Source organism: Meles meles, chromosome 7, assembly GCF_922984935.1.
Source record: "Meles meles chromosome 7, mMelMel3.1 paternal haplotype, whole genome shotgun sequence".
Lineage (NCBI taxonomy): Eukaryota > Metazoa > Chordata > Mammalia > Carnivora > Mustelidae > Meles > Meles meles.
The window spans coordinates 107,162,640-107,189,133 of NC_060072.1; the positions used below are offsets into that span (position 1 = coordinate 107,162,640).

General features: G+C 39.5%; 2 protein-coding genes across 4 annotated transcripts in view; one reads left to right on the forward strand and one right to left on the reverse strand.

Moving 5' to 3' along the window:
- The window catches only part of AKAP3 (A-kinase anchoring protein 3), a 35,527-nt gene extending 14,053 nt beyond the window's left edge, over positions 1-21,474 (forward strand). For both annotated transcript variants that reach the window (XM_046012984.1, XM_046012985.1), the window contains 2 exons: positions 910-3,258; positions 21,191-21,474. In XM_046012984.1, the coding sequence (XP_045868940.1) occupies positions 910-3,258; positions 21,191-21,346 (2,505 nt within the window). In that variant the 3' untranslated portion in view covers positions 21,347-21,474. The remainder of the gene's footprint in view (positions 1-909; positions 3,259-21,190) is intronic.
- Positions 21,475-23,444: 1,970 nt separating this feature from the next.
- DYRK4 (dual specificity tyrosine phosphorylation regulated kinase 4) overlaps positions 23,445-26,494 on the reverse strand; it is a 28,068-nt gene continuing 25,018 nt past the window's right edge. Inside the window, exons 11-12 of one of the 2 annotated variants that reach the window (XM_046013248.1) lie at positions 24,401-24,576; positions 23,445-23,689 (exon numbers count right to left, since the gene is read on the reverse strand). In XM_046013248.1, the coding sequence (XP_045869204.1) occupies positions 23,445-23,689; positions 24,401-24,576 (421 nt within the window). Of the gene's footprint in view, positions 23,690-24,379; positions 24,577-26,494 lie in introns of both variants that reach the window. The other variant, XM_046013249.1, reaches the window with a different exon arrangement.

The window sequence follows — 26,494 nt, forward strand, 5'->3', positions numbered from 1 at the left end:
TGATTGTTCACTTAAGTGATATCATATAGTTCATTGAAGCCATTTAACATACCAAAACTGGCTTGTATAGCCCAGCAAAGTGATTAATGATGCACAACTGTCCTTGAATTCTCTAATTTTTAAACTATAGTTTTAATAAGAGATTTAAATAACAGATAAACCTCTGTTTATAATATAAGGATATTAGAAAATAGAAATAATATAAAATATTATAGAAATTAGAAAATAGCAAATAATATAAAATAGAAAATAGCAAATAATATAAAGATAAGAAAAATTGGATTCAGTGCAAATGCTTACTCTGCGACATAGCAGATGACTGTCAGATCTTAAGGGGATATGTTTTAAAAGCACTATAGTGTAGTGGCTGAGAGCATGGGCTCTAGAGTCAGACTGCCTGGGTTGGAACTCCTGCTCCATCAGTGATTATCTGTATAACCTCAGATAAATAACTAAAGTGATCTCTCCTTTCTTCAGTTCCTTCTTCTGTACAATGTGGATAAGAGCACTAACATTTAAGTTTACTGTGAGAATAATGTTAACTGAGGGGCATCTGGGTGGCTCAGGCAATTAAGCATCTGCCTTCAGCTCAGGTCATGATCTCAGAGTCCTAAGATGGAGCCCTGCTCTGAGGAGAGTCTGCTTCTCCTTCTTCCTCTGCCCCTCCCCCTCGCTCATGCTCTCTCTCTCTCTCTAATAAACAAAAAAAATTTTTTTAAAGAATACTGCTAAGTGAGATAATAGTCTTAAAATACTTGGAATAGTGCCTGATATATCATACTAAGTACCTAATAAATGTTGATTACTTTTATTGTGATGAAACCGCAGTTAAGGCTTGACAAAGGTGACCATTTTTGTAACCAGTCTTTGAGGTTGTCCTGAATGTCCCATATCTTTACTTTGTTATAGTCGGATGAATCCTTGTCTATTTTTAAGGAAGCCTCAACTGATCCTATCAGAGTGCTCAGCTGGCTCCGCAGAGACCTGGAAAAAAGTACAGCAGGATTCCAAGATGTTAAGTTCAAACCTGGAGAATCCTCCTTAGGTGGGGAAATGAGCAACTTAGGAGACCCCTGCAAGAGTTTCTCTGTGGACTATTACAATGCCACCAACAAGGGCAGTCCAGGAAGATTGCATTTTGAGATGACTCACAGAGAGAACCCCATCCAGGGCCCTAATGTCCAACTTGGTAATGGGAGTTCAGTAGATGAAGTTTCTTTCTATGCTAATCGCCTCACAAATCTAGTCATAGCCATGGCCCGCAAGGAGATCAATGAGCGGATAGATGGCTCTGAAAACAAATGTGTCCATCAGTCATTGTACGTGGGAGATGAACCCACGCCCAACAAAAGCTTGAGTACAGTGGCATCAGAACTAGTGAATGAGACTGTCTCTGCATGTTCCAAGAATGCTACCTCAGATAAGGCTCCGGGCTCTGATGACAGAGCCTCAGGATTATTACAGAGTCCCCCAAATTTGAAATATAAGACCACTCTGAAGATCAAGGAGAACACCAAGGAAAGCAAGGGTGCAGATGATAAGCCTCCTTCTAGAAAGTCTTTCTTCTACAAGGAGGTGTTTGAATCTCGTAATGCAGGTGATGCCAAAGAGGGTGGAAGGTCCTTACCTGGGGAGAGAAAGATGTTCAGAGGACAAGAAAGGCCTAATGACTTTACAGCTTCCATTAGTCAAGGGATCATGACCTATGCTAATAGTGTGGTATCTGACATGATGGTGTCCATCATGAAGACACTGAGGATCCACGTGAAGGACACAACCATTGCCACCATTCTTCTAAAGAAGGTACTGCTCAAGCATGCAAAAGAGGTTGTCTCAGATCTTATTGACTCCTTCATGAAGAACCTCCACAATGTCACAGGGACCCTCATGACTGATACAGACTTTGTCTCAGCTGTAAAAAGAAGTCTATTCTCTCACGGAAGCCAGAAGGCCACAGATATCATGGATGCCATGCTTGGTAAGCTATACACTGTAATGTTTTCAAAGAAACCTCCTGAAAATGTCAGGAAAACTAAGGACAGGTCTGAGAGTTACTCCCTTGTCTCCATGAAAGGAATGGGTGACCCTAAAAACCAAAATGCAAACTTTGCAGCCATGAAATCTGAAGGTAAATTGAGGGAAAAAGTCTACTGTCCTGCATCCAAACCTGAGGAGAAGTCTTGTGTCGAAACTCTGGGTGAACACATTATCAAAGAGGGATTGACGCTTTGGCATAAAAGTCAGCAAAAAGAAGGAAGATCTCCAGGTTTCCAAAGGGCAACATTTGCAGCTCCCAACAAACAGTACAAGCCTGTACCAGACATTCCTCTGGACTATCCTTTGGATACTTCCAACCTCAGCCCCCCTGTGCATCACCAAGAGAAACTTGAGAATTTTATGTGTGGTTCAGACTCCTGGGCCAAGGACCTGATAGTATCTGCCTTACTTCTGATTCAATACCACCTGGCCCAGGGAGGAAGCATGGATGCACAGAGCTTCATTGAAGCTGCTGGCAGTACCAACTTGCCTGCCAACAAGTCCCCTGTAGTTTCGGATGAGTCCAGCCCCAAGTCTCCTCAAACGGAAGGTGACCAAGAGGAAGCAGAAAAGAAGGATCTGATGAGTGTTTTCTTTAACTTCATCCGGAATTTACTTGGTGAGACCATTTTCAAGAGTGACCGTAGCTCTGAACCCAAGGTGCCAGAAAAGCCAATTAAGGAAGAATGTAGCCACCAGAGTGAAAGACCTGTAACCCCTTCTCCCATCAAATTAAGTGAAGGTAATGAGGCTGGTGGTCCCTTTGCTGGGCTGACCAAGATGGTTGCTAGCCAGCTAGATGGCCACATGAATGGGCAAATGGTAGAACATCTGATGGACTCAGTGATGAAGTTATGTCTCATTATTGCCAAATCCTTTGACTCTCCCTTGGCAGAGCTGGGAGATGATAAGTCTGGGGATGCAAGCAGGCCAACTTCAGCCTTCCCAGATAGTTTATATGAGTGCTTACCAGTCAAGGGCACAGGGACAGCAGAGACTGTCCTGCAGAATGCCTATCAAGCTATCCATAACGAATTGAGAGGTATGTCAGGACAGCCCCCTGAAGGGTATGCAGCACCCAAAGTGATTGTCAGCAATCAGAGCCTAAGTGATACAGTTCAGAACAAGCAACTCCAAGCCGTACTTCAGTGGGTCGCCGCCTCTGAACTCAATGTCCCTATTTTGTACTTTGCTGGTGATGACGAGGGAATCCAGGAGAAGGTAAGGAGGTAGAGTCAGAGGGATTTGGGAAGATTTGTTAAGGATTAATTAGGGTTTTAAGTTCTATTTTCTTTCTGCATGGGATGTTGGCTATAAGAAGAGTGGGAGGAGGATAGTGAGAATTTGAAGATGCCTCCTGGCAGAGATAATGGATAAAGTAAAAAGGCATTTTGCCCAATAACAGGCATATTAAAGGGGAAAAAGAGGGATAAGTGTGTGTGTGTGTGTGTGTGTGTGTGTGTGTGTGTATGAAATGTGCTGTTGATTTATCATAAGTGTATGATATGTGATAAATCTGATCCTTTTTTCTGCATACAGTGGTGGGAATGCACAGATGTAAAACCTCTAAGAGACTTAGGAAAAGAGTCAGATAAAGGTCTGGGCCTCAGCCTGAAATTTGGGTAGGACAGCATATTGCCTTAAGAATGAGAAGGAGCTGCTGGGAGGCATCCCAGGAATGTACGGGGGCGGGAGGTTAGTGTAAAGGATCTAGGCTTATACCCTTCGAAACTTGTCATTACTCTCTCACCTGGTTGTCTAGGAAGTGTTGGGGATTTGACAGGATTCAGTAAATAACATCCCTCTTCCCCTTACTCTAAGTTCTGAATCAATTGAGAAGTAAGACTAAAGAATAAGGCAGATGGGAAAGCAACTTATCACTGTTATTACTGATAAAGGTAAGTTCCTGCCTTCTAACTCCTTGCTCCTCCCCCTGAGGCCTTGGAACTGCTTACTGAAGAGAATTGTGCATGTGTCTGGTAAGATTGGTATATAACTTTACAGGCAGACCTCAAAGACATTGTGGGTTCTGTTCCAGACCACTGCAATAGAGCAAAGTCAGATGAATTTTTTGGTTTCCCAGTGCATATAAAAAGTTATGTTTAGGGGCGCCTGGGTAGCTCAGTGGGTTAAAGCCTCTGCCTTTGGCTCGGGTCATGGTCCCAGGGTCCTGGGATAGAGCCCCACATCTGGCTCTCTGCTCCTCGGAGAGCCTGCTTCCTCCTCTCTCTTTCTGCTTCCCTGCCTACCTGTGATCTCTCTCTCTCTGTCAAGTGGATAAATAAAATCTTAAAAAAAAAAAAGTTATGTTTATACCATACTGTAGTCTATTAAGTGTGCAATAACATTATTTCTTTAGAAATAAGTGCATACTTAAATTAAAAAATGCTTTATTGCTAAAAATGCTAACCATCATCTGAGTTCTTGGTAAATATAACTGCTAGTCAAGATCACTACAACAAATATAATAAGAAGGAAAATGTTTGAAATATTGCAAGAACTTGTCAAAATATGACACAGGGACCCAGAGTGAGCAAATGCTGTTGGAAAAACAGCACCAATGGACTCGCTTGGTGCTTTGTAAAAACACCTTCACTTTGTAAAAAACACAGTATCTGCAAAGTATGGTAAAGCAAAACACAATAAAACAAGGATGCCTGTATATCAGTTTCAGGTGTACATTGTAATTCGATATCTGTATATACTGTAAAATAATCATCACTATAAGTCGAGTTGCCACCCATCACCCCACAATTCAGCTGTTCACACACCCCTAACCCAGTTTCCGTTTGGGCACCACCAGTCTGTTTTCTGAATGAGTTTGGCATTTTTTGTTAGTTTTATCTGTTTTTGTTTTTTTAGATTCCACACATAAGTGAAATCATACAGTATTTGTCTTTATCTGACTTACTTTACTTAGCCTAACACCCTCAAGTTGTCACAACTGGCAAGTTTTTGTGACAACTTGTCACAAAACTGGCAAGATTTTCTCCCTTTTTTATGGCTGAGAAGTATTCCATCACACACACACACACACACACACACACACAAACAGGGCCTATACCTTCTTTATCCATTTATCCATCAAAGGACACTTGGGTTGTTTCCAGGTCTTGGCTACCAGACGCAATAAACATAGAGGTATATATAGCTTTTCAAATTTGTGTTTTTTGTATTCTACAGATAAATACCCAGAAGTAGAATTGCTGGATCATATGGTATTTCTACTTTTAATTTTTTTGAAGAATCCCCATATCATTTGCCACAGTGGCTGCACTCATTTACATCTCCACCAATGGTGTATGATGATTTCTTTTTCTCCACATCTTCTCCAACATTGTTATTCCTTGCCTTTTTTTTATAATAGCCTTCTGACAGGTGTGATGTGATATTTTATTGTGGTTTTGATTTGCTTTTTCCTGATAATTAGTAATATTGAACATCTTTTTATGTGCCTGTTGGCAATCTGTCTTCTTTCAAAAAATGTCTATTCCAATCTTCTGCCCATTTGTTACAGTATTTTTTTTCTCATTTTATTTATTTTTTCAGCGTAACAGTATTCATTCTTTTTGCACAACACCCAGTGCTCCATGCAAAACGTGCCCTCCCCATTACCCACCACCTGTTCCCCCAACCTCCCACCCCTGACCCTTCAAAACCCTCAGGTTGCCCCAACCTCCCACCCCTGACCCTTCAAAACCCTCAGGTTGTTTTTCAGAGTCCATAGTCTCTTATGGTTCGCTTCCCCTCCCCAATGTCCATAGCCCGCTCCCCCTCCCCCAATCCCACCTCCCCGCAGCAACCCCCAGTTTGTTTTGTGAGATTAAGAGTCATTTATGGTTTGTCTCCCTCCCAATCCCATCTTGTTTCATTTATTCTTCTCCTATCTCCTACCCCCCCATGTTGCTTCTCCATGTCCTCATATCAGGGAGAGCATATGATAGTTGTCTTTCTCCGATTGACTTACTTCACTAAGCATGATACGCTCTAGTTCCATCCACGTCGTCGCAAATGGCAAGATTTCATTTCTTTTGATGGCTGCATAGTATTCCATTGTGTATATATACCACATCTTCTTTATCCATTCATCTGTTGATGGACATCTAGGTTCTTTCCATAGTCTGGCTATTGTAGACATTGCTGCTATAAACATTCGGGTACACGTGCCCCTTCGGATCACTATGTTTGTATCTTTAGGGTAAATACCCAGTAGTGCAATTGCTGGGTCATAGGGTAGTTCTATTTTCAACATTTTGAGGAACCCCCATGCTGTTTTCCAGAGTGGTTGCACCAGCTTGCATTCCCACCAACAGTGGAGGAGGGTTCCCCTTTCTCCACATCCTCTCCAGCATCTGTCATTTCCTGACTTGTTCATTTTAGCCATTCTGACTGGTGTGAGGTGATATCTCATTGTGGTTTTGATTTGTATTTCCTTGATGGCGAGTGACGTGGAACTGACAGAATGGGAGAAGATATTTGCAAACGACATATCAGATAAAGGGCTAGTATCCAAAATCTATAAGGAACTTAGCAAACTCAACACCCAAAGAACAAACAATCCAATCAAGAAATGGGCAGAGGACATGAACAGACATTTCTGCAAAGAAGACATCCAGATGGCCAACAGACACATGTTACAGTATTTTTAAATGTATTATTATTATTGAATACATTCAACACACAATATATTAATTTCAGGTGTGCAAAGTAGTAACTTTTCAATCCTGTACATTACTCATTGCTCACTGTAATGAGTGTAGTCACCATCTTTCAGCATATGAAGTTATTATAGTGTTATTGACTATATTCCCTATGCTGGACTCTTCATCTCTGTGACTTTATAACTGGGACTTGGTACCTTTTAATCTCTTTCACCAATTTTGCCCATCCTCCAACCTTCTTCCCTCTGGCAACCCCAAGTTCTCTTTAAGAGTCTGTTTGGTTTTGGTTTGTTTGTTTATTCATTTGTTTTGTTTTTTAGATTCCACATATAAGTGAAATCATGTAATATTTGTCTTTCTCTGTCTTGACTTTTTTTTTATTATTATGTTCAGTTTGCCAACATAGTTTGCCAGCATCATTAATTTTTTTTAAGATTTTATTTATTTATTTGACAGAGAGAGATCACAAGTAGGCAGAGAGGCAGGCAGAGAGAGAATGAGAGGGAAGCAGGCTCCCCGCGGAGCAGAGAGCCCGATGCGGGACTTGATCCCAGGACCCTGAGATCATGACCTGAGCCGAAGGCAGCGGCTTAAACCACTGAGCCACCCAGGCGCCCCAGCATCATTAATTTTTGATGTAGTGTTCAACGATTCACTAATTGGGTATAACCACCAGTGCTCATCACCACACTTGCCCTCCTTAATACCCATCACTTGGTTACCCCACCACTTACCCCTCCCGTTTCCCAGTGTCTCCAGAGTCTTTCATGGTTTGTCTCCCTTTCCGATTTCTACCCATTCAGTTTTCCTTCCCTTCCCCTGTGGTGGTCCTCCCTATTCCTTATGTTCCACCCTCTTACACTGTTGGTAGGAATGCAAGCTGGTACAGCCACTCTGGAAAACAGCATGGAGGTTCCTCAAGACATCTTTTTTTTTTTTTTTCCTAGTATTTTTTTTTTATTTGTTTATTTACAGCATAACAGTGTTCATTGTTTTGGCATCACACCCAGTGCTCCATGCAGTACGTGCCCTCCCTATTACCCACCACCTGGTTCCTCAACCTCCCACCCCCCACCCCCGCCGCCCCTTCAGAACCCTCAGGTTGTTTTTCAGAGTCCATAGTCTCTCATGGTTCATCTCCCCTTCCAGTTTCCCTCAACTCCCTCTCCTCTCCATCTCCCCATGTCCTCCATGTTATTTGTTATGCTCCACAAATAAGTGAGACCATATGATACTTGACTCTCTCTGCTTGACTTATTTCGCTCAGCATAATTTCTTCCAGTCCCGTCCATGTTGCTACAAAAGTTGGGTATTCATCCTTTCTGATGGAGGCATAATACTCCATTGTGTATATGGACCACATCTTCCTTATCCATTCATCTGTTGAAGGGCATCTTGGTTCTTTCCACAGTTTGGCAACCGTAGCAATTGCTGCAATAAACATTGGGGTACAGATGGCCCTTCTTTTCACTACATCTGTCTCTTTGGGGTAAATACCCAGCAGTGCAGTTGCAGGGTCATAGGGAAGCTCTATTCTTAATTTCTTCAGGAATCTCCACACTGTTCTCCAAAGTGGCTGCACTAACTTGCATTCCCACCAACAGTGGAAGAGGGTTCCCCTTTCTCCACATCCTCTCCAACACACGTTTCCTGTCTTGCTAATTTTGGCCATTCTAACTGGTGTCAGGTGGTATCTCAATGTAGTTTTAATTTGAATCTCCCTGATGGCTAGTGATGATGAACATTTTTTCATGTGTCTGATAGCCATTTGTATGTCTTCATTGGAGAAGTGTCTGTTCATATCTTCTGCCCATTTTTTGATATGATTATTTGTTTTGTGTGTGTTGAGTTTGAGAAGTTCTTTATAGATCCTGGATATCAACCTTTTGGCTGTACTGTCATTTGCAAGTATCTTCTCCCATTCCGTAGGTTGCCTTTTTGTTTTGTTGACTGTTTCCTTTGCTGTGCAGAAGCTTTTGATCTTGATGAAGTCCCAAAAGTTCATTTTTGCTTTTGTTTCCTTGGCCTTTGGAGACATATCTTGAAAGAAGTTGCTGTGGCTGATATCAAAGAGGTTACTGCCTATGTTCTCCTCTAGGATTCTGATAGATTCCTGTCTCACGTTGAGGTCTTTTATCCATTTCGAGTTTATCTTTGTGTACGGTGTAAGAGAATGGTCGAGTTTCATTCTATTCCTGAACTTCATAAACTCTATCTATGAAAGACCCACAGCAAATATCATCCTCAATGGGAAAAAGCTTGCAGCCTTCCCGTTGAGATCAGGAACATGACAAGGATGCCCACTCTCACCACTCTTGTTCAACATAGTATTAGAAGTTCTAGCAACGGCAATCAGACAACAAAGAGAAATAAAAGGTATCCAAATTGGCAAGGAAGAAGTCAAACTCTCTCTCTTCGCAGATGACATGATTCTTTATATGGAAAACCCCAAAGACTCCACCCCCAAACTACTAGAACTCACACAGCAATTCAGTAACGTGGCAGGATACAAAGTCAATGTACAGAAATCAGTGGCTTTCTTATACACTAACAATGAAAATACAGAAAGGGAAATTAGAGAATCGATTCCATTTACTATAGCACCAAGAACCATAAGATACCTGGGAATAAACCTAACCAAAGAGGTAAAGGACCTGTACTCGAGGAACTACAAAACACTCATGAAAGAAATTGAAGAAGACACAAAAAGATGGAAGACTGTTCCATGCTCTTGGATTGGAAGAATAAACATTGTTAAAATGTCTATACTGCCTAGAGCAATCTATACTTTTAATGCCATTCCAATCAAAATTCCACCGGTATTTTTCAAAGAGCTGGAGCAAATAATCCTAAAATTTGTATGGAATCAGAAGAGACCCCGAATTGCTAAGGAAATGTTGAAAAACAAAAACAAAACTGGCGGCATCACGTTACCCGATTTCAAGCTTTACTACAAAGCTGTGATCACCAAGACAGCGTGGTACTGGCATTAAAACAGACACATAGACCAGTGGAACAGAGTGGAGAGCCCAGATATGGACCCTCAACTCTATGGTGAAATAATCTTCGACAAAACAGGAAAAAATATTCAATGGAAAAAAGACAGTCTCTTCAATAAATGGTGCTGGGAAAACTGGACAGCGATATGTAGAAGAATGAAGACATCTTTTAACCTTTATATTAGCTTTATAAGTGGTTAATCCACTGCCTTTATTTACACTTACATTTATCAGTGAGATTTTTGCTTTCATATATTTTCTTGTTACTAGTTAGTGCCTTTTGTTTTTGGCTTAAAGAAGTTCCTTTAACATTTCTTATAAGGCTTTTCATCCTATAAGGCTCATCATCCTTCAGTTTAATGGTAATGAACTTTTGTAGTTCTTACTTTTTTGGGAAACTATCTCCCCTTCAGTTTTGATTGATAACCTTGCAAGGTAGACTCTTCTCAATTGGGAGATTTTTCCTCCAGCACTTTGAATATATCATACTGTTCCCTTCTGGCCTGCAGAGTTTTTGCTGAAAAATCTGATAGTCTTGTGGGGGCTCCCTTCTATTTTCTCTTCTAAGAGAAAAAATTGTTTTTTTTCTGCTGCTTTAATATTCTCTATCTTTAAGTTTTGACATTTTAATTATAAATTTAATTATCTCTTTGGATTCATTTTATATGAAACTTCCCTTGCTTCCTGGAGCTGGATGTCTGTTTCCTTCCCCCAGGTTAGTAAAGTTTTTAGCTATTCCTTTTTCAAATAAGTTTTCTCTCTGTTTTTTTTTGTTTGTTTGTTTGTTTGTTTGTTTTGTTTTTTCTCTCTCCTCTTCTTCTGGGACCCTTATAATGAAGATGTTATTCCGCTTGATGCTGTCCTGCAGGTCTCTTAAGGTATCCTTACTTTTTTAAAATTCTTTTTTTTTTTTTTTTTTTTTTTTTTTTTGCTGCTCTGATTGGGTCATTTCCAGTGCTGTATTCTGGATTACTGATCTGTTCAATTTCACCTAATCTTCTGTTGAATCCCTCAAGTGTATTTTTCAGTTTAACTATTGAATTCTTCCGCTCTGTGACTTTTGTCTGGTTCTTTCTTATGTTTTCCCTCTCTTTGTTGAAGTTCTCACTGTGTTTATTCATTCTTCTTCTGAGTTCAGTGAGCATCTTTATGACCATTACTTTATACTCTATCAGGTAGATTACTTATCTCCATTTCACTATGGTCTCTTTCTAATATTTTGTTTTTATTCTTTCATTTGGAACATATTCTTCTGTCTTTTCATTTTGTGTGACTCTGTAGGTATCTGTGTTTGTTTTATAGGTATTAGGTAAAACAACTATCTTTCCCAGACTTGAAGGAGATGAACCTTATTGTTAACTGTGCTCTAGCTTTTTGTTGCTTCTCAGACCTTAGTGATGTTCTTTTTTAAAAAAATTTTTTATTTGACTTCAGTTTAATCAACATATACCATATTACTATTAGTTTCAGAGGTAGAATTCAGCGATTAATCAATTACATGTAATACCCAGTGCTCATTACTTCAAGTGCCAACATTAATGCCCATCACCCAGTTACCCCATCCCCCATCCCACTTCCCCTCCAGCAGCCCTCAGTTTGTTCTCTATAGTTAAGAGTCTCTTAGGGTTTTTCTCCCTCACTGTGTTTATCTTATTTTTCCTTCATTTCCCCTATGTTCATCTGTTTTGTTTTTTAAATTTAACATATGAGTAAAGTCATGTGGTATTTTTCTTTCTCTGACTTACTTATTTCACTTAGCATAATACTCTCTAGCTCCATCCACGTCATTGCAAATGGCAAGATTTCGTTCTTTTATTTATTTATTTATTTTGTTTATTAACATATAATGTGTTATTTGTTTCAGGGATACAGGTCTGTGAATCATCAGGCTTACACAATTCATAGCACTCACTATAGCACATACCCTCCCCAGTGTCCATCACCCAGCCACCCCATCCCTCCCACTCCCCTCCACTCCAGCGACCCTCAGTTTGCTTCCTGAGATTAACAGTCTCTTATGGTTTGTCTCCCTCCTGATCCCATCTTGTTTCATTTTTCCCTCCCTCCCCCTCAAAACCCCCTCCCTGCTTCTCAAAGTCCTCATATCCAGAGAGATCATATGATAATTGTCTTTCTCTGATTGACTTATTTCACTTAGTATAATACCCTTTAGTTCCATCCACGTCATTGCAAATGGCAAGGTTTTGGTTTTTTATGGCTGCATAGTATTCCATTGTATATATATACCACATATTTTGGCTATTGTGGACATTGCTTCTATAAACATTGGAGTGTTTGTGCCCCTTCAAATCACAGTTTGTATCCTTTGGATAAATACCTAGTAGTGCAATTGCTGGGTCCTAGGGTAATTCTATTTTTAACTTTTTTGAGGAAACTCCATACTGTTTTCCAGAGTGACTGCACCAACTTGCATTCCCACCAACAGTGTAAGCGGGTTCCCCTTTCTCCACATCCTCTCCAACACAAGTTGTTTACTGTCTTGTTGATTTTGGCCATTCTAACTGGTGTAAGGTGGTATCTCATTGTGGTTTTGATTTGAATCTCCCTGATGGCTAATGATGATGAACATTTTTTCATGTGTCTGATAGCCATTTGTATGTCTTCATTGGAGAAGTGTCTGCCCATTTTTTGAGATGATTATCTGTTTTGTGTGTGTTGAGTTTGAGAAGTTCTTTACAGATCCTGGATATCAGCCTTTTGTCTGTACTGTCATTTGCAAATATCTTCTCCCATTCCATGGGTTGCCTTTGTTTTGTTGACTGTTTCCTTTGCAATGCAGAAGCTTTTGATTTTGATGAAGTCCCAAAAATCATTTTCCCTTTTGTTTCCTTTCAGGCAACAACTTTTGAGATATGTAAATACATACAATCTTGTGAGTCCACAGTTGAAATCCCTGATGACTTCCAGACTAGGAGATCTGGAGGTGTTGCTGGGCAACACTTGCAGAAATCATGTATTTAGACATGCACATATGCTCCTTTTAAGGAGGTATCAACAAACTGTGGCAAGGCCAAGGGACTGTGCAAATATGGTGTCTCCCTGCCCATGTTCCTTGGGGTGCCTCTGTAACCTCTGGGTGTGTGGCAGACCTGAAGCCTAACCCTCAGGCTGAAGTTCCAGGACAAGAATATAGGCCTTTTCCACACGAAGGCTGGAGATGTGTTTTAGTCTGCTTTCTGTGCAGTGCCATGGGACTGTAGTTTGCCAAAGACTCTCTGATTATTTCAGACCCATAGGACTCAGAAATGCAGTCCCTTTTGGTCCCCAGAGCCAGGTTCTCGAAGAGCATCCCCTGTGTGGTTTGTGCCTGCCCACTAGGTGTGGCTCGGTGAGCTGTGGCTGCAGTGTGCAGCAACAGGGTGCTTCCACTGAAGCAATAGGCTAGGAGGTGGTGTGAGAATGGCATCCACCAGTCCTGGCACCAACAAAGCAGAAGGAAAACAAAAACAGCCCCTGCCAGTGCCTTCATCCCCAGAGAGAGTACCAGAATGTTTCTGCCTCCCTGGCAGATGAAGAAATGAGTCTCTTCTGCATGTAGTCCAGGAGCCTTTCAAACTGTTGCTTTTTTGCTGGGTTCCAGGCCAAGTGCCTTTGTGTGCAAATCCTTTAAAAGCAGATTTTTCATTCCCTATGGCCTTTTGGTTCTCCTGGAATTAATCCCTATTGGTTTTTAAGACCAGACACTTTGGGGGCTTATTTTTCTGGTGCAGTTCCTAAGGGTTGATGTGCCTGATATGGGGCATGGACCCTCTCATTCCTGAGGGACAAGGTCCATTTTTGAGATTCCTCCTAATTGTAGGTCTCTGTCCTAGGGTTGGGTTTATTGCTAGACCATGTCTCTGTTTCTCCTACCCATCTTGATGTGGCTGTTTTATTCTCCCTCTTTAATTCGCTCTCTGGAAGCACTGTTTAGTTAGTTTTGGGGTCCTTTTCAGAGGGAATTATTCCATATGTAGCTGTAGATTTGTTGTGTTTGTGGGAGGAGATGAATTCAGGATCCTTTTATGCTGTCATTTTGAGTCCTCCTCTGAAAGGAAATTTTGAGGCTGGAAAACATGAGTATTTATGTAAGTAGCTGCTTCATGGTAATGTAGAGGAATTAAGAAACAAAGTATCTCTACAACACACACACACACACACACACACACACACACACATACACTTTTAGGACTTTATAATTTCATCTCAATTGAGAGAAGTGGATTAGCACCAACTAAGTAGTAAGTATGGCACAGGAAATATAAAAATTATTATCATTATGAAAAAATAATTCATCCTCATAGAAACCAGGGGATGTAGAAGAAGAGATTTTTCTTTGTTTAATAAGTGGTATTAGTAATCCTTATAACTGGGTTACTTGGTTTATCTGGTGCCTGGGGAGACACAGGATTGTAAAATATCCAGATAAGACTTTACTAAACAAGAAACTGTATGATTTAGAGACTTGCTAACAAACTGGGTCTGTGGACCAACATCATTGGCATCGCCTGGAAGCTTGTTACAAGTAAAGAATCCCAAGCTCTACTCCTGCCTTACTGAACTAGAAACTCAATTTTAGCAAAATCCCCAGGTCATATGTGGGCACATTTAAGTTCGGGCTAGAGGACAGAACATGGGGTTCCAATCTGAGATACATCCCTGAGTTCTTGGTAAGTTCTGGCTCGTTATAATTTTCCCAGTCTGTAAAACAGGTTTGGTATATAACAATGAACAGAGGGGGCTATTTTCACAACAGCTCATGAAAAAAAAAATCTAAAAAGGAGCTTAGGTTCCATGTGTATAATGCATGAAATATTTTTGTTCTATATCCATCTTTTAAGTCAAACCCAGCATACATAACATACATAATACATTCTTTTATATTACTTTGAATTAGAATGTCTATAATATACTTATCCAAAATGAAGACAATATACTTGATTTACACACACACACACACACACACACACACACACACACACACCTCTGCCCACTGTGAAGATAAAGATGAACATCTAAAAGAATAGAAAAGATAGGCAACAGCACATCTCAACCAATGAGTAGATTTGCATTGAACATCAGTGTGTTTTTAATAAAGTTTGGGTGACGTATATACATCAAAGAAACTACCTAAGAATAATTTGAGATTTCTTTTTGGAAAGAGATTTAATTAATATATGGAAATACTCTCATGCTGACGCAGTAACACTGGAATGCCCATGAACCCAATTCCTTTAAACAAATTGGTGTCTGTGTTTGAATAGATAATATGTGCATAGTCCTAAATCCAAAGGCACAAAAGGCACAGGGAAAATGAAGGCTTTTTTTCTATCCTTATCTCCCATCTCGTTTCCCTCCCTGGAGAAAACCTTTCTGATCAATTTCTTCTTTATCCCTCTGGAAATACATATGCATGCACAAGCAAATACTTACAGGTATATATTTTTTTTCTTTAAGGCACAAATGTTACTACTATATATATATATATATTGTTCTGCAACATATTTAGCTGCCACATTTTTAAGATTTTACTTTTTATTTGAGAAAGAGAGAGAGCACCATCAGTAGAGAAGGAGCAGGGTCAGAGGGAGAAGCAGACTCCCCTATGAGCAGGGAACCCAATGTGGGACTCTATTCCAGGACCCGTGGATCATGACCTGAGTGGAAGGCAAATGCTTAACTGACTGAGCCACCAGGGCTCCCTGCCACATTTTTTAGTGGCTACATATTACTGTATGAAGATACTGTATTTAAGCACTGTATGGACATTTCAGTGGCTAATATTTTGTCCAAAAGCAGTGCTGAATGCCCAGATTCAAACATCTCTGGATGTGCTAAACACCTAGGAAAGGAATTTCAAGATGTCTATGAAAAATGTATTAGTATATTAGATATATATTTCTAGATTGCCTTCCGTAGAGCTTGCACCAATTTTCACACCTTTAAAACAATATGAAAGTGGTGCCTGGGTGGTTCAGTTGGTTAAGTGTCTGCCTTTGACTGGGGTCATGATCCCAAAGTCCTGAGATTGAGCCCGTCTGGCTCCTTGCTCAGCAGGGAGCCTGCTTCTCCCTCTCCCTCTGCTGCTCCAGGTGCTTATACTCTGTCTGTCAAATAAATAGATAAAATCTTAAAAAAATTATCAGAGTACACATTTCCCGTGTTTTATCCAAAAGTGTGTGCCAGACTTTTCATCTTTGCTGAATGTTGCCTTGCTTTGCACTTGTCTTACTAGGAATGAGGATAAAGATCTTTTTATATGTTTAAGAATCACTTGAATGTCCTTTTTCATGGATGAATTGTTCATAACCTCTGCCCATTTTTCTACTAGATTGCTAGTCTTTTTCTTATTGATCTGTATGAGTTTTATATATGTAAGAAAATTAGCCTTCATGATATTAAGTGCAATTTTTGTCACTTGTATTTTTGTTTTGTTTTATTTTGTTTTTGCCATATAGAATTCTAAAAATGTTTATGTAGTCAAATCTAAGTAATTTTTCAAGTTTTTTCCTGGATTTTATGTCATAGTTGAAGAAAACATTCTACACTACAACATATTAACAAAACTTACTCATGTTTTCTTTTAGTACTTTTGTGATTTTTAAAAAATATTTAAGACTTGGGGCACCTGGGTGGCTCAGTGGGTTAAGCCTCTGCCTTTGGCTCAGATCATGATCTCAGGGTCCTGGGATTGAGCCCCGCATTGGGCTTTCTGCTCTGCGGGGAGCCTGCTTCCCCGTCTCTCTCTGCCTGCCTCTCTGCCTACTTGTGATTTGTCTGTCAAATAAATAAAATCTTAAAAAAATAAAAAATATTTAAGACTTTGATCCATTTTCAATTCATTTTTATACAAGATGTGAGGTAGGGATGCAACCTCTTATTTTTTTCCAGATAGCTACCTGTCTTTGGTTCTTTTCTTCAACTTTCTGTTCTGTTCCACTGAATGGTTTATCTACTCTTACTATTTTAATAGCATCCTGTTTTAATTACTGTTATTCCATAATGTGTTTTAATATCTGATAAGACTAAGGACTCCTTATTTCTCTATGTCAAAACTTTCTAGGGTACATTTCTGTTTCTAACCCCCAGCCACAAGTAACCATTTTCCTATCATTATAGAGTTACCTCTCTGTCATTTTATATAATGGAGCCATAAAATAAATAAATTAAAATGTGGCTCTTTTACATCTAGCTCAATGTTTTTGAGGTTAACCCATGTTGTAGTGTAGTATGTATCAGTTCACTCCTTTTTATTGCTGAATAATATTTGATGAAATTGATATACTGCATTTTGTTTATCCGCTTGGATTGTTTTTAGTCCTTTGCTCTTACGAATAATGCTCCTGTGAGCACTCACATACAAGTCTTTGTGCAGACATATGTTCTCATTTCTCTTGGCTCACAAAGAGTGGGGTTGCTGCATCCGGAGGTCAGTATGATTCTTAAGAAACTGCCAAACTGAGAAAAAGAAGAAAAAAAAAAAAAAGAAAAGAAACTGCCAAACTTTTCCGAGATGGCTGTACCATTTTACATTCCCACTAGCAATTTATATGGATTTAAGTTTCTCTACATTCTCATCAACAATATTTTATTGTTGTTATAGCTGTTAGAATGGTATCTCACTGTAGATTTAATTTGATAGACCTACATTAAAATGACTTTAGAATGTTGAACATCATTTTGTGTGCTCATTAGCCATTCATATATACTCTTTGGTGAGTTGTCTGTGCACATCTTTTGCCCATATTTTGACTAGGTTGCTTTCTTCTTCTTATCAAGTTATAAGAGCTCCTCATATATCCTGAAAAAATATTCCTTATATTAAGGAATTAAGGAAAAGAGAATTCCTTATCTATTCTGGATGCAAGGCCTTTATCAGGTATATATGATTTGCACACATTTTCTCTTAGTCAGTGGTTTGTCTTTTTATTCAATGGAGTCTTTTGCAGAGCAGAAGTTTTTAATGATAAAAATATACTTCATCATTTTTTGCCTTTATTGCTTGTATTTTTGATGTTATATCTAAGAAATTTTTGCCTAATCCAGTGGTTTTCAGCTGGAGGCAGTTTTGCCTCCAGGGAACATGTGGCAATGTCTGGAGACAGATTTTGTTGTATCAGCGCTGAGGGGAGTTGCTACTTAGGTCTAGTGGTAGAGGCCATGAATGCCACTAAGCATCCTAGAATACTCAGGACAGCTGGCAACAAAGAATGACTTGGCCCATAAGTACATAGTACAAGATTGAGAAACCCTGACCTAACCCAATGCCATGAAGATTTTCTCCTTTGTTTTCTTCTAAGTGTTTGATAATTTCAGCTTTTATATTTAGGTCTGTGATCCATTTTGAGTTCATTTTTGTGTATAACTAGGTAGGCATCTAAGTTCATTTTTTTTGCATATAGATATGCTGTTGTCTCAGCATCATTTGTTGGAAAGACAATTGGATATCTGGCCCTTTGATTTCTCCTTCCCTTTATAAAACATCAGTTGACCATAAATGTTGAGGTTCCAGCTTTCTTTTGATTAGTGTTCCTATGATATATATGTTTTTTTATTATCTTACTTTTAACTTACCTGTATCATTTGAAGAGAGTTTTTTTTGTAGGTAACATATAGTTGGGTCATGTTTTTTATTCCATTCTGACAGCTGGTGTGTTTATACCATTTACATTTTAGCCTAATTATTGATATGTTTGGATTTGGGTCCACTGCTCTCTCTAATTTGCTTCCTTTTCCCCTATTTGTTGCCTTCTTTTGGATTATTTAATTTTTTTTTTTAGTATTCCATTTTAATTTATCATGTTTTTGACTCTATGTTGTTTCTCTAGGGATTACAGTATACACTCTGAATTTTCCAGAGTCTACGTAGAATCAGTAGTTAACACTTAAATGGTGGTGTTAAAATCTTACTAATACATAGTCCTCTTTACCTTCCCCTTACCTTGTAGTTATTTTATATAACCTTACATATATTGAAAAAATCCTTAGACAATTTTTTTTGCTCTTAATTATAAAGCATATAGCCTTGCCTCATTTTATTTCACTTCACTTTATTGTGCTTCACACATATTGTGTTCTTTACAAATTTGAAGTTTTGTGGCAACCCTGTGTCAAGCATGTCTATTGGCACCATTATTCCAACAGCATTTGTTCACTCCATGTCTGTGTCAATTTGGGTAATTCTCACAATATTTCAAACTTTTCATTATTATCTTTGTTATGGTTATTTGTAATCAGTGATTAAAACTCACTGGACACTCAGATGATGGTTGGCATATTTTGGCAATAAAGTATTTTTAATTATGTACATCGTTTTTTAGATATATGCTATTGCACACTTAATAGTGTAAACATAACTTTTGTATGAACTGGGAAACCAAAAAATTTGACTCACCTTATTGTGATATCACTTAATTGTGTGGTCTCGAACTGAACCCACAATATCTTCAAGCTATGCCTATATTTTAAAGAACTAAAAAAAATAGCTTATTTATATTGAGCTTTTTACTGTTTCTGTTGTTTTTCATTCATTCCTGGTGTTCCCAGCTTCCTTCTAACATTTTCCTTCTGTCTAAATAATTAGAACACATTTTAAGTTTTCTTTAATCTGAACATTCTTTTGGACCTTATTCTTGAAGTAGAATTTTTTGTAGAATTCTGATTTGGGGGCGCCTGGGTGGCTCAGTCAGTTAAGCGACTGACTTTAGCTCAGGTCATGATCCCAGAGTCCTGGGATCGAATCCCGCATCGGGCTCCCAACTCAATGGGGAGTCTGTTTCTCCCTCTCACCTTCTCCTTGCTCATGCTCTCTCTCACTGTCTCTTTCTCAAGTAAATAAATAAAATCTTAAAAAAAAAAAAGAATTCTGATTTGGCAGTTCTTTTTAGTGCTTCAGAGTGTTGTGTCATTTCCTTCTGATTTCTGTGGTTTCTGATCAGGAATCTGCTGTCATTTAAACTGTTCTCTAATAAATAATGCAGTGTTTTTTCTCTGGCTGCTTTCATATATTTTTCTTTAATTTTTAGCAATTTGATTATGACAGGTGCTAAAGTGGATTTCTTTGGGTTTATCTTATTTTAGGTTCACTGAGCTCTTTGAATTTGTCAGTTATATCTTTTGGCAAACTGGAGAAACATTCATCCATTATTTCTTCAAGAGTTTTTTCTGCACCACCCTTTTCTCCTCTCCTGGGATGCTAATGACATAAATGTAAGACCTTTGGTGGTATTTCACAGGCCCATGGGCTCTTATTTTTTCAAAGAGGTTTAACTGAAGAAAGTTTAATCACTCATGTTGTTCAGTGTGGTGGTGGTGGTGGTGGTTTTTCTCTAAAATCGGTCTTTAAGTTCACTGACTTTCCTCTCTCCTCTTCATTCTATTTAGTCCATTTGAATTTTGTGTTTTTTAGTTCTAAAATTTTCATTTGATTCTTCTTTTATCTTTCTTTGTTAAGACTTGGTCCTTCCATTTGTTTTAAGAACATTCATATGTACTTTCAGTCTTCCTCATGGAAACATACCCTTTTGGAAAAGCTCCTAATATTTGGCCTGTTTGTTTTCCTTTTCAGTCTCCGAGAGTCAGGTGCAGAATACACAAAATAAAAATCTGGTTACCGGGACGCCTGGGTGACTCAGTTGGTTAAGCAGCTTCCTTCGGCTCAGGTCATGATCCCAGCATCCTGGGATTGAGTCCCACATCGGGCTCCTTGCTTGGCAGGAAGCCTGCTTCTCCCTCTGCCTCTGCCTGCCACTCTGTCTGCCTGTGCTCGCGCTCGCTCCTCTCTCTCTTTGACAAATAAATAAAATCTTTAAAAAAAAAATCTGGTTACCTAGATGAATGACAGCGTACTGTGTTCATATGGCTAGAATGTTTACTTTGGCTAATTTTTCCCATTTTGAGCTTGGCGCGAGAGCTAAACATAGGGTTCCCAGACCTGGGCATGCATGTTGCCTCTACTAATGTCTAGCACTGTATTACTGACAAGTCTCACCACCTCTCTGGGCTGCACCTTCCAGGGGCTGAATGGATCTCTGAGCTGCTTTCCTGCTCTAGCATTCTAGGCTGTCTGTTCTGTGGGGTCTGGAAAGCACCACATACATTTGTCCTCTGGCTATTTCCCCCCTGCCCTTGTCTGGCTTTGGGACAATGATGGAGACTGTTTTGTGACATTACGGCGAACTTAAGAACTTTAGAATTCTTAGAAAACAAGACCACTGTTGACCAAACACCCACTGAAAGCAGTAAGATTTAGTCTCAGTGGGAAATTGTATGTTCCCTATGATGGGCAGGTGGATGCTAACATCTCTTCTTTAAGGATGATAGTCCTCTCTTCTGTCAGACAGGCTGCATACTTTCCAGTTATGGAGGTTGTCTTTGAATCACTGCAGTTTTCCAAGGTCTGCCCAGCCTCTTTGTTCTAGCCTTGGCAGGCCCTTTCCGGTCTGCTCCAGGATGCTCTGCCCCGCTACTACTGCTTTTCTTTCCTTTCCACAGCTACTTCAGCTCTCTGCTGCTGCTGTGGACAAAGGACGCAGCGTAGGTGAGGTCCTGCAGTCAGTGCTGCGCTATGAGAAGGAGCGACAGCTGGATGAGGCGGTGGGAAATGTTACGCGGCTGCAGCTGCTGGACTGGCTGATGGTGAACCTGTAATCGGCGCCCACCTACTGCTTTCCCCCCTTCCCCTCCCTTAGTACCTCCACAGCTCCCCTCTCCATATCCTTACAGAGCCCTAACATTATCTTCATACCACTCACATCAAAGACATGTCATCTTAAGCTAGCCACTGGATTTTGCAGATTTTCCTGTCCATGCAAGCAAGGACACAGATTAAAAAAAATTACAATTAAAGGGCTCCTGGTGTTTGGTTTCCTTGGGATCCAGTGGGACAATGAGGTAAAGAAACTTCAGGGATTAAAAAATTATCAGATGGATAGCAGAAGAAAAATAATGCTGTCCTGAGAGGTCCTGGCTAATGTCATTTATCCTGTTTCTAGGTATCTGATCTCGTCAGCAACTTGAAGATCCCCTGCCTTAAAGTGTTCCTAAGAATAAGCAGTTACAATTTATTTTATAACCATGTAAATCACAGCATATTCTCTATTCAGCCTAAATCATTCTAATTATGATATTGAGGACATGGCTGCTTCTCCTGTCTCTGTAGAGTTGCAGAACACTTGTCTCCCTCCGCTTTATCCATGGTTGAAGATAGCTAGTGTCAAAAAAGATCCAGAAGATCTGAGTTCTATTGCCAATTCTGTACTCTTCTGGCTCTAGGACTTGCGACAGGTCCTAGGAATTCATCTGTTATGACACTTCTCCCATTTAATATCCATATCACCCCACTTAAGAGGGCATTTTCTATTCTTATCCTGACCTTTCTGTGGAATCTTTATATTTTTGATCTTTCTAGAAACTTTCTCCTTTGGTTTCTAATTTTTGGGTCATTTTGTTTTGTTTTACATCTCTTGCGGACTCTAGTTAACTCCGTCACCCCCGGCGTATTTATCTTTCCTACTTTGTTTTGACCCTCTGCTATTCTCATTCTGTTTCACCTCTCCTGAGTGATCTTATCCAAACCCACTGCTTCAATTATCTGGTGTCCTTCTTCATGAAATATTACACAGTAATTAAAATGAAAACTAGAAAGCCAGGTATGTTTTCCATGTTGTTTATGAGGTTATGATCCTAAGGAGTTTCTTATAAAATTGTATCTGTTCTACAATTAGAATCATATAGAGATTATATATTCATATAGAGAAGAACTAGAAAACCAAACAAAGGAGATTTTGAGGATGGTGGATGAGTAAATATATCCTGTTGTTTATTCAGCTACCCATCCTCTGGGAAATACTCTGTCCCCAACTCCGTGGTGCCACTGTCGTCACAGTGTGGACTTGCGACCCAACCCGTCCAATCACAGGATCCCAATATCTCAGACATAGTGCCTGGTTCAAGTCCAATCATTTCTGAGACTTTCCTGCCAGCACTGCATCTTTTGACTGGACAATGGTAGTCACTTTAACTTCTGGGCAGAACTTGTCTTTAGAATGAAAACCACAAAAAGAAGCAAGGCTGAGGGAGAATCTGAGCCCTATGACCTTGTCTGAATTTTTAGACTCTACAATGTCTGAAATTACACTTAGCCCATCCTGATTCCCTAATTACATAAACAAATAAATGTCCTCTGTTGCTTAACCTAGTTACAAGCTAAATTCAGCAGTTTTATCCAAACCCACTGCTTTAATTATCTGGTGTCTTCCTTCATGAAATATTACACAGTAATTAAAATGAAAGCTATAAAGCCAGGTATATTTTCCATGTTGTTTATGAGGTTATGATCTTAAGTTTCTTATAAAATTGTATCTGTTCTATAACTAGAATCATATAGAGATTATGAAAAGCTAGTTTTTCATTTTCAAACAAGAATCCCAACAGGTTAATGGTCTTGGGGAAAAGAAAAAAAATTCAGAGTTCTGTTAGTGATGCTATGACGTTGAGTGCTTACCCCTCTGCCCCCATATACATACATCATTTTATCTGGTTCAGGGCATAAGGAGGGCGTGTAGGTGCAAAGACATTCTCATCCCTCATAATAGGAATCATGCTGACTGGCCATGTGAATAAAGTTGTTTTTTTTTTTAAACAAACCTTTATGCATTAAAAAACAATTTGAAATATTGTACAATATAAGTGCTATCTCCAATACAAATCATTGGTGGAAAGGAACAGGACACACTTTCAGCAAAGGTCATACAATAGGTGGTAAAATATTCATGTTCTTGGGTGACGAGTTTTTACTTTGTTTTCCTGGGGAGGTCTTGGACTCCTCTGGTCCAACAAATGCCTCTGGCTTTCCGGAAGCTTCTGTTAGTTGAGGCAGTGCGACAACTTCAGCTGCCTGCTGCAGAGAGCCTTGCTGATCACCCGAATTCTGAACCTGCTTAGTGAGGCCACCTTTTATTTTGTCTGTAGTGTCGTCTTTGATGATCAGCTCTGCGGAAGGTGAGAGAAGACAGACAGAACACGTGTTCAGTTGTGAATTACATTCTCCCCATTAGACTAAATCACTTCGGGAAAATCCTGGTTGTAATGATATGAAAACACACATTCTATGTGTTTTACAAATAAATAATGCTTAAACTAATGCCAGTGCTTATTCTAAGCACTTTACATTTATTAATTTCTCTGATCCTTTCCACAACCATAGAGAATAGACATTATTCCCTTTCTCATAAATGAAGAAACTGAGACACCGGGTGGTTAACTAAACTGCCGAAGGGCCCACACATGGTAAATGGTAGAGCCAGAATTTAATCCCAAGCAACCTGACCCTGGTGACCATAAACAAAACCATGAGGCCATATTGCATATAAAAGATACCTGCATAATGCTATACCCTGTCTGAAAGAAATTCAAAAGGTAATCATAGGTCGGGCAGAGGAGGACACAGTGAAAGAAAAGAAAGGAGAAAGGGAATTGAAGACAAGAGCAAAGTGGAAATTCGTAATGATAAGGGGGCAAGAAAGAAGCAAACCCACGAGTCTCCTGAAACAGGTTAAATCTCAAAAGTGAGAAATGGCTGGCTAGTAGTGATGTAGTCAGAATAATTATCCGAGGTTGAGTTCAGAGAAATTGACAGGAATCCTCTAGAGATACCCAAGCCCTGGACTACAGGAGGAGGACTGGCTATTTGAAGGGCTGTACCTTTTACGTCCAAGTGATGATGCCCTTGAACCTTGGCCTTCCGAGTCTCAGAGGGGAGACAGAGACTGCCTTTCCTCAGGGTCTGGGGCCTGGACCGTGGTTTGAGATTCCGTGGCTCATGAATCCAAGCATGCTTGAGGGCCTGGTCAGGGGTCATGCGAAGAGAAGGTTCCCATCTATATAACAAAGCCCAGGATGGGTTATTGTTTTGTTTCCCTTTCTAATGTTGAAAACATTTAAAAAGATGCCAGAAAAGAACCTAAATAAGATATAATAAAAATAGTTCATTCTTAAAGAACCCATTTAAACCATATTATAACTCAAAGATACCATCGTAGAACAGAGATTACAACATATAAAAGTACCTGGAAGCGATTATGAAGACAATCTTTGTGTGAAATTTGCATGACAAACCAGGGAATATATTAGAGCCCAAGTCTTCCAGAGTTCCTAGGATTTCTCGCTCAAGAAGTATTACAGAAGATCTTAACGATATCTTAATCAATCTTAACCATCTCAATAAACTGAGATCAAAACAAAGAGATGCTTAATTTCAAGTTCCAAACTACAAAATCTGGGCCTTCAAATATATCATACATAACATTACAGAGTGCTAGAATATTAATATTATAAGGAGATTTGGGTATAATCCAGCCAAACAAAGGCATCTGACAGAACCTTCAACATTGAATCCTTCTGCCATTCTGGAGTGTTTTTAGTTACAAGGAGCTTAGTCACAGAATTAGCTATCCTAATCTTGATAAAACCAATTCTTCAAAGTTCATTTTTATTGATCCAAAATTCACACTTCCCAGGAACTTTTACACTAGTAACTTTGACCCAGGTTCTAATTTTACCCATTAACATTGCAATAGTCCTCCCTTACCCGTGGGGGAATTCATTCCACCCCTGTGGATGCCTGAAAGCACAGATAGGATAAAACTCCACATATACTATGTTCTTTCCTATACATACATACCTATGATAAAACTTAATTTATAAATTAGGCACAGCAAGATATTCACAATGATAACTAATAACAGAATAGAACAATTTTAACAATATACTACAGTAAAAATTATGTGAATGTGGTCTCTCCCTAGTGCTGTACTTCTAGTATCTTCTAGTGCTGTACTCACCCTTCTTATGACGTGAGATGATAAAATGCCTATGTGATGAGATGAAGTGAGGTGAATGACAGAGGCAGGGTGATGCAGTGCTAGGCTAGTGGTGGCTTTCTGACAAGACATCAGAAAGAGGATCATCTGCGTCTGGACTGCAGATGGGTAACTGAAGCCACAGAAAGCAAAACTGGGGCAGGGGTGGGGGGTACCTACTGTATACAGAATGAGACAACTGATCTTTTATGTCACCATCCTCCAACTATCCAAACACATGTACATCACTACTAAGTGTGCCCCCATAATTGGGTTGTCACCTTCCTAGATAGGAAATTTCAGCTGTTGTCTTACTGGTGTCCCTCATGCTTCTAACTGCAGGTAGATGGCATTAATATTCTAGATTTAGGGGCGCCTGGGTGGCTCAGTGTGTTAAAGCCTCTGCCTTCTGCTCAGGTCATGATCTCAGGGTCCTGGGATCGAGCCCCACATCGGGCTCTCTGCTCAGCAAGGAGCCTGCTTCCCTCTCTCTCTCTGCCTACTTGTGATCTCTGTCTGTCAAATAAATAAACAAAATTTAAAAAAATATTCTAGATTTATAAGGTCATAAGCAACTCAAGCTCCCAGTTCTTTTTCAAATGAACTGCTGCTGAGCTATAACTCCCCTCTCCTGAATTTCTCGAGTTGGCCTACAAAAACTTAACATAGGGCTTTACATATACCCCTATTAAATTTAACTCAAAATGTTTAGTCTGTCATTCCAAAAATTTGCTAATTAGGGGAAAAAAAAGGATAAGGTAATAGGCCCCATCAGCTTGATCACCTCTTGCAAGTTGTAAGCAACCAGCCCTTCACACTAAAAAAGAAAATTTCTTTCTTGGTTCTGAGCTGTGTTCTGGATGGTTGGGGTTTTTGGATAATTCATCTCCGTCTCAGTAGTGAGTTTCTTTCACTTGTTAATGCACATTCATTCTGT